At 45.9% G+C, this 13000-nt stretch overlaps 1 protein-coding gene across 1 annotated transcript; it reads left to right on the plus strand.

Annotated features, from left to right (window-relative positions):
* Positions 1 to 8962: 8962 nt before the first annotated feature.
* On the plus strand, positions 8963 to 9838 carry C6H3orf80 (chromosome 6 C3orf80 homolog). Its single transcript, XM_036191435.1, has one exon. The coding sequence runs from the start codon at positions 9029 to 9031 to the stop codon at positions 9770 to 9772; it is 744 nt and encodes a 247-aa protein (XP_036047328.1). The 5' UTR covers positions 8963 to 9028; the 3' UTR covers positions 9773 to 9838.
* Positions 9839 to 13000: the final 3162 nt, after the last annotated feature.

Genomic DNA, 13000 nt, shown 5'->3' on the forward strand with positions numbered 1-13000 from the left:
CTGGGCTGGATAAAAGAGAGAAAGTGAGCTGAGCACCAGCGTTCATTATTCTCTGCTCCCTGACTGGAAGATGTGATATGGCCAACTGTCTCAAGCTCCCGTGGCCATGACTTCCCACCATGATAGACTGCCCCCTCCAACTTCTCCCTTAAATTGCTTTTGTCGGGTAATTTACCACAGCAGCAAGACAAGTAATTAATACAGGGTCCAAACAGGAAAATGAACCTCTGAGTTTTTAATAGAAAGAATTTAAAACAAGAAACTGGTTACAAGAAGTGCTAAGAATCTGCCTGGGAAAGGCAGGCAGCCTGGAGACAGCCACCAACTGAAAGAAGGAAGGCCCTGGTCTTCTGGTGGGGTTTCCTGCAGAGTTAGAAACATCAGTTAGCCTAGAGAGACCCACACAGGAGCTGTTAGGAACCCTCAAACCCCCTTGTCTGCTTTCCAGTATCTCACTGGCAGAATGCGGCCAGGATTCTACCCACAGGGAAGCCACCCTCCCAGGCTGAGCCACCCTGTGATAGAGCGCTGAGCTGCAAAAGGTTAAGGAAGAAATCCAAAAGCAAAGCCTTCAAGACTGGCTCAGGTGCCGACAGCATAAATGTGAAATTTCCATCTTCTAGTAGCTGGAGCATCTGGGCTTCTGGAAGCAAATCACAGGCTAATTTAATGCTCACTCTTCAAATCCCAGGTCTCTGTAGCAAGGCAGCAATGTACTTTGGGTTTGAAAGAAGAAACCACAGGAAAAAAAGAAAAAAGAAAAACACTACATTTTGCAGATATTAGAGCCATGGAATTGTTGTTACTTGCAAGGAAATACATATTGAAAATGCAATTTTGTAAATCTAGGCAAATTCCATAAAAACGTTTTCTGTGGCATGATAAACAACTTGGCAAAGGTTCTGGGATAATGTGGCTGTGGCAGTCTGTGTCCTCTAAGCCACTCATGGATGTGCTGCCTTCATTTCAGCCCAGTGAGTCTATACATGCTTGGGTAACGCCTGTAAGAAAGAAGGATAGTGTGGGTCTATGACTTGTATCCAGCAGTCTTCGGGTTAAACTACTCTAACAGTAAGGTCGAAGGTGGCTCCTGCAAAAGAACATCTGAGCACTTTGCCTCGTGAATTTCTGATAGAACACATTTCTAATAGAAGCTTATTTCTAAAACCCCCGAAAGTTACAAGGTGCACATACCCACCAGAAACATGAGAGAGAAGATGAGAATCCCCCGGCTCCAGAGGAGCAAGTGCTAAAGGATTCCATGAAGAGAGAGGCATAGCTTCCAGCTGGAGAAGATAGAACTGGGGTGAGTAAGGCTTTGGAGGGGAGCCGGCATCAGACCTCCAGAGGCAGGGAAGGAGCATGTAGCACTCACCGAGAGAGAAAGCCGTGACATCTCAGAAACAGGTGTTGAGCAGCTGTATCCAGGAGCCACTCACTGAAGCCAAGGTGCTGGGTGGAGGGTATGGAAAAGAAGGTGAAAAGGATATTTGAGGCGCCTTTTCAAATCCATCATGGGATACATCTTCAATGGGACTTGCTAGGAGAAATTTCAAATATGTGGGGGTAGATTCACAATCCTTTAAGACAAGTGTCTCAGGGGACAATTATTTATTACATTCAGCCCAGGAAGAAGAAGGCTGGCTATATGGGCCACAGCCCTTGCTAGAGTTTACATATGAAATCTTCCCCACAAAAGGATCCTGTCTTGAAGGCTTGGTCCCCAGCCTGTGGAGCAATTTGGAGAGATGGTGGAAACTTTGAGAGGTCAAGCCTAGCTGGAGAAAGTGGCACATCACGGAGGCTGTATCTTGTTCTGAGATCCTCTCTCTCTGCTTCCTGTCCACCAAGCCATGTGTCCCCTCCACCATCATGGTCTGCATCATCACCAAGGACTGGGAACTGAAACCTTTGAAAATCTGAGACAGTAAATCCTTCCACTCTTAAGCTGTTGGTGACAGATATCATGTCCCAGCAATGAAGGCAGACAGCAAGCTCAGAGTTATGGCCCCAGTACTGTTGTGTGTACAAAGCCTAAGCATAGGGCAGAGCATGAACAGTCTCTGCATGATGTACCCAGGTTTACAGAGAATGCGCAGAGTGGGATGTAACAAGCAATGTCCCCTTGTGATACGGAGGCAAAGGTATATTACCAGCTTCAACTGAAAATAACGGAGCATAACAATGTTTCACCTTATAAGGAGAAATAATTTCATGCTATATGACTTTTCTGCCAATGTGAGCATTTCGCTACCCCGACAGCCTCTGAAAAACACATTCTAACTTCAACAAGCTAACAATTTAAAATGAGCATGAGAGAGAAACCCGTTCAGCTATCAGAACTGGAATTCCAATTTTAGATAGCCAGGACCTCACTAAAGGTTATTTCTCATAATATTTATGGTTTAGTTTTCACAGTGTCAGCAATGACATGGATGTTATTAACCTCTTCTAGAAGGTTGCTATGAGAAATTAACTGATCAATTGTTATGGAGCAAAGGCTCAGGGCAGGAGTCTAGAGAGATGGCTCAGCCACTCAGAACACTCCCTGCTCTTTCAGTGGAACCAGGTTCAGTTCCCAGCACCCACATGTGGCTCACAACGGCCTGGTACTTCAGTTCTAGGGAGTCTGGGTACCCTTTTCTAGACTTCCCGTTCACCTGCACACTTGTACTGCATATGTGTACACTCAGGCACACACACAAACACATAAAATAATAAGTAAGTCCTTTAAAAATTCAGAGCTGATGGTTGAGCTCAGAAGCTGAATTCTTGCCTAGCATGTGCAAAGCTGTAGGTTCAATCCCTACAATAAAAACAAATATATAATAAATATAGAAATTGAAGTCATTATTAATAATATTGTATATTCATTTGTTTCAGAACTCAATATATCCTTATTTTTGAAAGTATATATAATTTTGTACTGATTAGCATTAGGTGACTTGGTTCATCGGTAAGGATCAATTGTAATGGAGAAGAGAATTTATTTGTTTGCAGAAATAAAAATAAAACAACTAGTTAGTCACATTATTACCTGAAGCATTAGTAATGGGTTACTAAAAGTGGCCATAAAATGACAGAAATAAAAGTTTTATTTCTTCAGAAGAATTTCATATTCATGGTCTAGACTAATCCCAGCTTCACCCTCATAAGTCTTTCTTTTGTTTTTTTTAAGACAGGGTCTCCCTGTGTAGCCCTGGATATCCTGCAACTCGCTCTGTAGACCAGGCTGTTCTCAAACTCAGAGATCTGCTGTGGATATCACTCTGTATAAATAAAATGCTGATTGGCCAGTAGCCAGGCGGGAAGTATAGGTGGGACAAGCAGAGAAGAGAATTCTGGGAAGTGGAAGGCGGAGAGAGAGACACAGCGAGTTGCTGCCATGACAAGAAAGAAATAAGGTACCGGTAAGCCACGAGCCACATGGCAAAGTATAGATTAATAGAAATGGGCTAAATATAAGAGTAAGAGCTAGACAATGGTAGGCCTGAGCCAATGGCCAAGCAGTTTAAATAATATAAATGTCTGTGTGTTTAGTTTACAAGTGGGTTGTTGGACTAACAGGGCGTGGTGGCACCTGGAGAGAAGGTCACCAACTACAGAGATCTGCCTACCTCTGCCTCCGAGTGCTGAGATTAAAGGACACCATGCCCGGTTCCCTCATTGGTCTTATAACTTGCCTTTTCCACGCTTCAGGAGCATTCCTCCTGACATTGGTCCAACTCAACAGAGGGTGAGATGCCCACTCAGCCTTTTTAGCTAGACTTAGTACAGGCCTTGGGTTTCACATTCAGTACTGTCACTAAATGATTCTGTGATTCAGATGTGTGTCTGTCTGTCCATCTGTTTGTCTTTGGTTCTTGGTACTGAATCTTGGGCCTTGCATGTGCTAAGCAAGTATTCTACCAATGAGCTACATCCTCAGCCCAATTCAGGCAGTTAAACCATGTTGGCTTGTAAAAGGGTAATAATAACCTAACCTATCCCACAGACATTGAATAAGGAGAAAAACAAAAGAATGTACATGAAAGTTCTTTGGAAAACTGTAAAACCAAATACAAATGTGAATTTAAGGCCAACCTGTGGTGACATAGTGAGACCCTTATGCTCCCATAGGCCTTTCTCTGCCCTTTGTTTCTTACTTCAATTCCGGAAGAAGAATAATCCCGGCTCCTTTTGCACATCATTTAAACAGAAGAGACAAAGCATATTACTTTAATTTTTCTCCTAGCACGTGGCTTGAAGAAGCCTTTTGTTGGCTAGTTGGGAATTGATAACGTTGAAAGAGGAAATCTGAATTCTACCCCAGTCAAGGATGGGAAGACAGGAAGAACAGGAAGTCCTGTGATCTCCTTTCTGGTCTCCAAGGGAACTAAAAATAATAATCACCACCTAGACCACTGGAGAGAAGCTGGTTGGAGTTCTACTGTATGGTTGCAGGGGAGGCTTCAGCTCCCTAACACCTACCTATAGCAGCAAACATTGCAGTTGAAGCTACTCTGCTTTTTCCAGACTTACAAAATGTTGGATGAAGGATCTTGCCACCCTGGAGACTTATCTTTATAAAGTTTCCTTTGCCTAGAGATTCCTGCCTCCTGCTTTTTATCCTGTTTTATAAAAGTCTTTTCTGGAGATGTCCTCCAATCAAGTGTCATCCCCATAAGAGGCCAGGGTAAAAACTGTGAGAACTTTGAATTTTCCCATCATAGGCATTCACCAATGGGATGTCAATTCATCGCTCTGACTGTTTTTAACCCGTTGTGCTCTAACCCCTCTCCAATAAGTTCCCAGAAGACAGAGAAAAGCTTGATTTCATAACATCCCCAGAGTGGGATGGAGTATCTAGCTCAGAGAAGGGCCTACATTAAATATTTATTGAGTAAGCGATAGCAGAAATATGATAAAATTAAAAAATAAACCTCCAAAGCAGATTATCTCAAGTCACAAATCATTTCTAGGAAGGCACATTCATGCACATGTACATAAACCCCTTAATTAACTGTTATTCAGGGAGGACTTATCACAAGTGAAGGGACTCCACAAAAGGAGGGTATTTAATAAATCAATTACAGTAATGCAATATCAATAGGAAGAACCATGTGGCATGCACTAAGAGCTTCTGACAGACTGGGTTGTTTACACTTCCAAACCGCCCATGCTTGAACATTTTGAAGGAGCATGAAAAGGTTAAGGTTGTTGTGTCTCAGACCTAAAGGCAAGAGCCCAAGGTCAGCAGATGGGGGTGGAGGGATGTCCTTCTGTTCCAGTGTGACAGCTGGAAGGGATGTCATGGTGGGTACACTTGGTTTTTCTCAAGCTCTGAGGACAGCTTCCAAGGAACACATATGCCACGGTGACCAGCTCAGCTCATGTTCTTAATTTAAGTGTGAGTGTGTGTGTGCACGTGTACGTGTACGTGCATGCATGTGTGTATGCGTGCCTGTTTGTGTGTACATGCATTTGTACGTAAGTATATGTGTGTGTGTGCACATGTGTAAGCCATGGGTTGACATCAAGTGTCTTCCTTAGTTGCAAGCCATCTTATTTTTTGAGAGAGTCTTTTGCTAAACCCGGAGCTCACTAATTTGGCTACGCAGCTGGCTAGCAAACCCGTGGGCTCTGTCTTTCTCCGCCTCCTCAGACATGTGCTGTCCCACCCAGCTTTTTACGTGGCTGCTGGGGATCCAAACTCAGTTTCTCATGCTTTCACAACAGTAATATTACCAACTAGCCATCTCCCCAGTATGTCATGCTCATAATTCTTAGCAAGAGATGCTCAAACACACCATGCTTTTTGGATTAAAGTCAGTCACTGTCTTAGGGTTCCTTTTGCTATGAAGAGACACCATGACATTTAATTGGGAGGGCTTGCTTACAGTTTCAGGGGTTCAGTCCATTCTCATCATGCCGGCCAACATGACAGCTTGCAGGCAGATGTGGTACTGAAGAAGGAGCTGAGAGTCCTACACCTTGCAGGCAACAGGAAGTGGACGACTCGGAGTCAGTCGCACTGAGCAAGGCTTGAGCAAGAGAGACCTCAAAGCCCACTCCCACAGTGACACACTTCCTTCAACAAGACCACACCTACTCCAACAAGGCCACGCCCCCTAATATAGGGGCCAATGCCACTCAAACTACCACAGTCGCTTTTCACTCTCTGTTCCCCCCCTCCTATGAACTTATTAATACAACCTGGTGCAAATTTTAACAAAATGTACTCTTTCCTATGGAACATGTAGTAACTTCTCTCTTCTTCACTAAGTGGCTTGCTCTATTTGTATGTTAGATATATATATTTTTTAAAAAAAGAATCTGAGCAATGAACAATGCTCGTGTGAGGCTTTGAAAGCGCTAGGGTCTCTTTTCTTTCCTTGAAAGGGCTATACACAGTAAATTACACTCAAATAAAGACAGGTTAAGTGGAAGTGAGAGCTCTGAGAATAGACAGGCACCCGTTTCTGTAGAGGGTCTGAGGATGATGCTCGGGGACTATTCATTTGGAAAGCTAAAGCAAAAACTCCGTCCCACACTCGCTTTCCAGAGCTCATTCTTTGCTTTCGTGTAAACAAGGCTGTTCAATGTTTTATTTTATATCAGGCCTATGTTCTTTAACTGTGCCCTGAAACTCTGCAAACAAATTCCAACTCATTAAAAGAAGACAGAAATGAAACTACTTAAATGCTGTTGTTTAGGAACCACTGACAGGGCTCAGACTGTCAAAGTGTCTGCTGCCAAGGCCAGAGACGTGAGTTTGATTCCTGGGACCTAGGTAGGGGAAGGAGAAAATATACCCTTCCCCCCCACACACACCCAAAAAATATATAAAATGTATCTCAGACTCCCAAATATACCCCTAACCTCAGAATAAATATATAAAATGTAACTTAAAAATTCAGCAGCCACACCATCCCGAGCACCTCTTCCCTTCTGCCATTGCTTCTGCCATGCCTGCCAGAAATCCCAAGACCTCTGATTCTAAAAGCCCAAAGAGACTGGTATTTCCCTCATTTTGTACCCCCCCCCCTTACATCTCAGGCCATGAGAGTTCCTTATCCCTGCGACTATCTGAAATACATCGATTTTATTTTTGCTTTGGGAAAGTCATGAAGAAGGAAGGCATGCAGCATTTATTCTCTCTGTGAAATCTCGCCCTCACTCTGTTCAGTTGAAAAGGGTATAGAGAACTGGGGTCACTCCCTTCTTGGGAGGCATTTGTTTTTAAAATTATCTATTACGGAAAGCATCCAGCAGGGCTCCCTGGATGCAGGACATACTTAGTCTACATTTCCAGTGTAAATTCAGGAATGGGACACAGAAAACAGCACAACCAAGGCAGTGACTCAAAGCAAATCTCTTCCTTCTCCCTATCTGGCCATCGGTTAAAAGCATTGTCAATTAAACTACACAGGCGAGGGCTCGGTCCTCCCCACAGATCATGGCCAGAGAAACGCTTTGGCTTCGCAAAAGCTTAGAAACCCCCTGTGCTCAAGGACACACGGTCTCTTGTCTGAGTGACACGTAGACACTTCTCCCGGAAGAAAAAGCATCATTTTGAAATTGAAGCAAAGCAAGGTGCTCCCACCAAAACAAGTTCTAGGAGAGTCTTCATTTAGGCTGGACCACGCAGCCCATTTCAGCCACCCCCCCCCCCCCCATCCAATCTTGGTCTGTCTCTCCATTCAGGAGAGAAAGCTTGACTCATAGCTGAGTCTGTTCGGTCTCTGTATGGCCTTTGGCTTTTACTTTTCTCTCACAACGACCTTGAAATTACCCCCATTGGTTTTTCTCTTCAGGGAGTCCTCCTGTGCAAGTGTGTCTGTTTTATACTGTCTCAATCAAATGGCTTCTTCAGGGGCTCCACCAAAACGGACTGATGTGCCCAATGGGTCTGGGTGCGCTGACACTTCCCGGGCGGCTGGTTGCATGAAGGTAAACTGATGCAAGTACTAAGTGGAAAGAAACACTGATTTCCTTTAAAGTCAGACTTTACAAATAAGAATAACCTTGGAAAAGACCTTCACATTCTGCTCAGGAACTTGGCCAGCCGCTTACTGCTCCCCTCCGGATCGGCTATTTATGCTGCAGGAGGGGGCTCCTTGCACCCCGCCACTCAACTCCCGGCTCTCCCCTCTGGGCATAGTGGAGCAGAGGGCAGGGTCAGGTTAGCCTGTGAGAAACAAGGGTCTTCTCCTTTCTCCTTGGTGAGCTGGGGTCACCTCAACAGAGCGCTGCTCTGTCCCTCTGGGGCTACTTTCGTGGCTGTAACTTGAGCCTCTCCAAAGAATTCTCTTACCTGTTCTGGAGTTTCTTAGGGTCCCGGCTCCCCAACAACCTGGACCTACCTGTCAGCAGAACTATCCAGCAGTTCCCACCCCGGAACCCTCAGGGCAGCAATGGGGCTGCACTGGCCATTAATGGCCATCATCCATTTTTAATCAGAAAGATCACAAGAAAGATGGTAAGTGAAACCCGGTCGCGAGTCAATTTAAATAATATTCCCGGGGAAATCCAATCACTTAAAACCGAGACACCTACGCTAGTGCGAGAGAGCGCCCCGCCCGTCTGGCGGGGAAGAGCGCGCTGGCTGAATTAATCAAGATCAAGGGGCTCCCGGGCTGAGAGCTCAGCCTTAACCCTTCCAGCGCCGCGGGGTGCCCAGGTGCTGGAGGAAGAGTGCGGCGGGCGACGGGCGAGATGCCCAGAGCGACCCCGCGCAGGCCGCCTCTCTTGATCCCCGGGGCTCCGCACGCTTCGCCCGGGACCGCAGCGCCCCAGCACCCCGGCCCGAGGTCACAAGCTCCCGAGGCAGCTTCGGCGGCAGTGAGCAGCAGCCGCCTCCCGCAGCCTCGGCGCGTCCCGGGCTCCTCCTCCCGCCCCAGCGTGGCCAAGTGAGCACCGCTCCGGCCGCAGGTAGCCGAGGCGCGGGAGGCGGCGCGCGCGGGACCCATCGCAGCGCCCGCTCGCGCAGCCAGACGGAGCTCCGAGCCTCGCGGTCTCCGGACGCCGGCGGAGGTCTGCACCGGCCATGTGGGGGCCGGGGGTCACGGCCGAGGGCCTGTCGGTGGCTCCAGCGCCGCCGCCGCTGCTGCCGCTGCTGCTGCTGCTGGCGCTGGCGCTGGTGGCGCCCTCGCGGGGCGGCGGGGGCTGCGCGGAGCTGGCGTGCGGTGAGCGGGAGCGCTGCTGCGACTCGGCCAACGCCACGGCCGTGCGCTGCTGCAAGCTGCCGCTCCACGCCTTCCTGGACAACGTGGGCTGGTTCGTCCGCAAGCTCTCTGGGCTGCTCATCCTGCTGGTCCTCTTCGCCATCGGCTACTTCCTGCAGCGCATCATCTGCCCCAGCCCACGCAGGTACCCGCGTGGCCAGGCGCGCCCTGGCCAGGCACGACCCGGGCCTGCTGGAGGCTCCGGGCCGCCGGGGTCCGCGGGGCAACCCGACGACGACGACGACTCGCCTGCTCTGTTGCGCGACGAGGTGGCCGCAGGCTCGCTGGACTCACTGCTGGACAGTGGCGGCGGCCGGGGCCGAGGAGGTGGCGGACGTCTGCCTCCTTCCTGCGTTTCGGAGCACGAGCTGCGGGTGGTGTCGCCGGTTTTCCTCCAGCTGCCCAGCTACGAGGAGGTCAAGTACCTGCCCACCTATGAGGAGTCCATGCGGCTGCAGCAGCTCAGCCCTGCGGAGGTCGTGCTGCCAGTGTCGGTGCTGGGCCATCCTCGAGGCGGTGGTGCCGGGGACCCCGACGGCGGCCAGGGCCGCTTCCCGCTCATCTGAACGCCAGGAGCCTCAAGGGGATCACCCGGACTGTACGAGGCTGGGGGCTGCGTGTGGCACTCAACAGCTGGTGTGTTGGCGGCCGCCACTGACTGCCTCTGACCATACCTAGCATCCCCGCACAACCTGTCGCCCCGCGCCTGGGTTGGGGTCAGTCCCCTCCCTCTCGCTCCCTGGGGATCCTGTGTTTTTCTACGTTTCTTTGGGCTCAAGGTTGGGCAGCTCGGCGGGGGCGACGGCTTTGGAATAGCTTGCAGCTCCTCTTGGACGGTCGTCCCCGCCCTCTGCCAAGCCTCCCCTTGTGTTCACTGTAAGTGCCTGCTTCTCCAATCCAAAAGAACACGTAAACCTTTGGTGTGTCTAGAGGCCCGCGGCTTGCTTTTATGTTTGAAAAGGAAGGAGCGCAGGCCCATTCCTTGCCCTCCTGCATGGACCGGTCCCAGTCTTCCAAGACTGGGTGGTGAGGCCTTTGTCTCTGGGCCATGGCCAGTGACTGCAGCATGCAGGTCTGTGGATACAGCGCTTGGCTGTGATGGAATCCCTCTCTTGAGAAGGACCCAGAAAACCTTTTGGTGTCCCCCTGGCCAATCAGATAGTCACAGATGACAGCTCACAGTTAGGTGGGGGAAGGGATACCATGATGGATGGTTTAGTTGCTACATCTTGTAGCAACTAATTAATCCGGACCCTATTTGTAATCTGGTACTGATGAACTTTTGGTTTTGTCAGTAAGGTGTTTGTCTTTTATTTTTGTATTATATCATGCACTAAATACATCAGGAAGGTAGTTCAACAATTTGACAGGGTAATCACTGTTCTGTTTTGGGGCCTGTAACCATCAAGAGGTCGCTCACATTCTGTCATTGCTTAATACAGTGTCGGACATTATTTCATTAAAGGTGTGGGGATGGTCAAACAGGAAATGTGATGTAAAAACGTGAAGGATATCTTATTTTCACTATTTAAGAATATATTTTATTTTTAGTACTGAAGCATAATGCATAACTTTTGATAATACCTGTGTCCATTGTATAGTCTGGGTCTTAACTGTATCATTCATCATAGAATTTTATGTAAAAAAGACCATTGGTACATGTATGACACACCGTGAAGCAAGAGGGCTTGCTTGTATTTCCTTCTCTGTTTTTCATTTAGGATACATTCTGCAACGTGATTCCAAACATAAGAAACAGAATTGTAACTTTTGTTTAAACCTGTAACTTTGCAGTAATGTGCAAAGAATTCACTCAACCTGTCTTCATTAAAATTAAGCAGTATCATCTTACTACTTCTGGGACATTCCCTTTAAGCAAAGGGTAACAGGACGAATTTTAATGCATCACGTATAATGTACATACGGTATTGTCTGTGTACAATGCATACATTGTATGCCATATGGCTATGGCAGCATACTGCTAGCATGAGAAGAAAGGATAAAAAGGAATATGGCTTTCCCTGGAGAAGTGTGAATAGTACCAATTGACAAGAAAGATTGTCCACATGGGTCTATGATCGAAGAAACTGGGCAGGCCTATGAGATTGTCAAGTATCTGATTTGTATTTAAAAAAATATTTGATTACTTTTAACTTTTAAAGGCTGATTGAAAATGTCTGACATCCTGGGAATTTTTTTTAATGTATGAGTTATAATAAAATAATGGTTTGCTTTAAACTTCTCAAAGCTCATGACACTGTCATTAATGAAACCATCTGAAGTGCATTAAAATAGAAAAACACTGAAACATTTCTCTGTGCATTATTTTATTTTTCTTTTTAAAGATGGATCTCAGTTTGTAATCCAGGTTGATCTGGGACTTACTCTACAGCCCAGGCTGGCCTCAAACTTGGCTCACTCTTCATGCCCCTGCCTCCCAAATCCTGGGATTGTAGGTGTGAGCCACCATACCTGGCTATCTTCATACAACATTATTAGATTTATGACTGGAGTAACATTAAAATATGTATCTCTTGTATAAAAGAAATTTTAAACTGAACTGACAGACAAAAAAAACCATTGGGAGTTGAGAGTCTATTAATTGAAAACAATATAAGATTTAATTAAACATAATTATACTGAAATATATATATATATATGTTACTCAGATATGGCAAATTTGTGTTATATGTGGCTATCAGTACAATTAATACAAAAAAATGAGCTTAATTTTAGGGCTTCTATATCTTAGCCAAATGTATTCAAGAGTGCCATGCTTTCCAGAAAACACTCAGGCCTTTTCTTTTCATCAATAATAATAATCCTGAGTATAGTATCTCATCTGGAATGCAGAAGTTCACATGCTAGATAAATGTAATGTACATGTGTGTAATCACTGGCTGTGCAAAAAGTAATTTGTTATGAGAGTTCAGTATCACAACCAAAGGGAAAATGTCTTCTTGAAATAGAACAAGTTTTTAAAAGCCATTAATCGCTACATTCAGCAAATGCAAGGGTGCTCCCACGTGGAAAATGGCATTGGCAATTATGCCAAAGGGCATGAGGTATACTATATAAGGAAAAGGAGATTCAATTGTAAAGGCCAATGGGAATATGAGGAAATGGCCCCACTTAACAGTTTAAAAGGCAATATGCTAAGTACCTTGATGTCCTTTTTTTGTGTATAGTATCTCTCAAGAGGAATTAATAAACAATTTAGAGCTGCAACCAATATGTTATAAACACGAATATGATGTTCAGATCTATATAATATTCTGAGATGACTTTTCATAAGTTGTAAATGACTTGGACTTCCTGGTAGAGAAAAACAGTGTTGTTGAAATAAGTATTGAATTTTGAGTAGCAAGCCTTAACCATCTCTCCAAAGGGGCTCAAGAATCCCATTAACAGTAGAACAAAAACCATCCTTCCTTTCATGCAGCCAATCACAGAAAAATTGTAGTGTCCCCTTTAAAACACTAAAATCATCAAATGTAAAATAAACCAGTACATTGGTTACTCACAAAATCACATAGAACCTGGTTTTATTTGTATACTTTTAATTACAAAATGTATTTTTAATTTTGTCACAAAAATTACATCATGGGAGGAGGGAGCAACACTTAATGCTTGTCAGTAGTCCAAATAGTATCAGCTCCCCTGAACATCTTGTTAAACGGGTTAATATCCCCATTGTTTTTACATCTTCCACTTCTCTGTTCTCTCCTGTGTTGTTAACTTGCTCTGTGTTGTCTTTAGGGTTTCTTCAGAGGCACTTCCACATGGTCCTCACT

This window comes from Onychomys torridus, chromosome 6, assembly GCF_903995425.1.
Source record: "Onychomys torridus chromosome 6, mOncTor1.1, whole genome shotgun sequence".
Lineage (NCBI taxonomy): Eukaryota > Metazoa > Chordata > Mammalia > Rodentia > Cricetidae > Onychomys > Onychomys torridus.

Bases quoted from the DNA above. Each gene is read 5' to 3' on its own strand.
- C6H3orf80 (XM_036191435.1), top strand. From the start codon at position 9,029: ATGTGGGGGCCGGGGGTCACGGCCGAGGGCCTGTCGGTGGCTCCAGCG.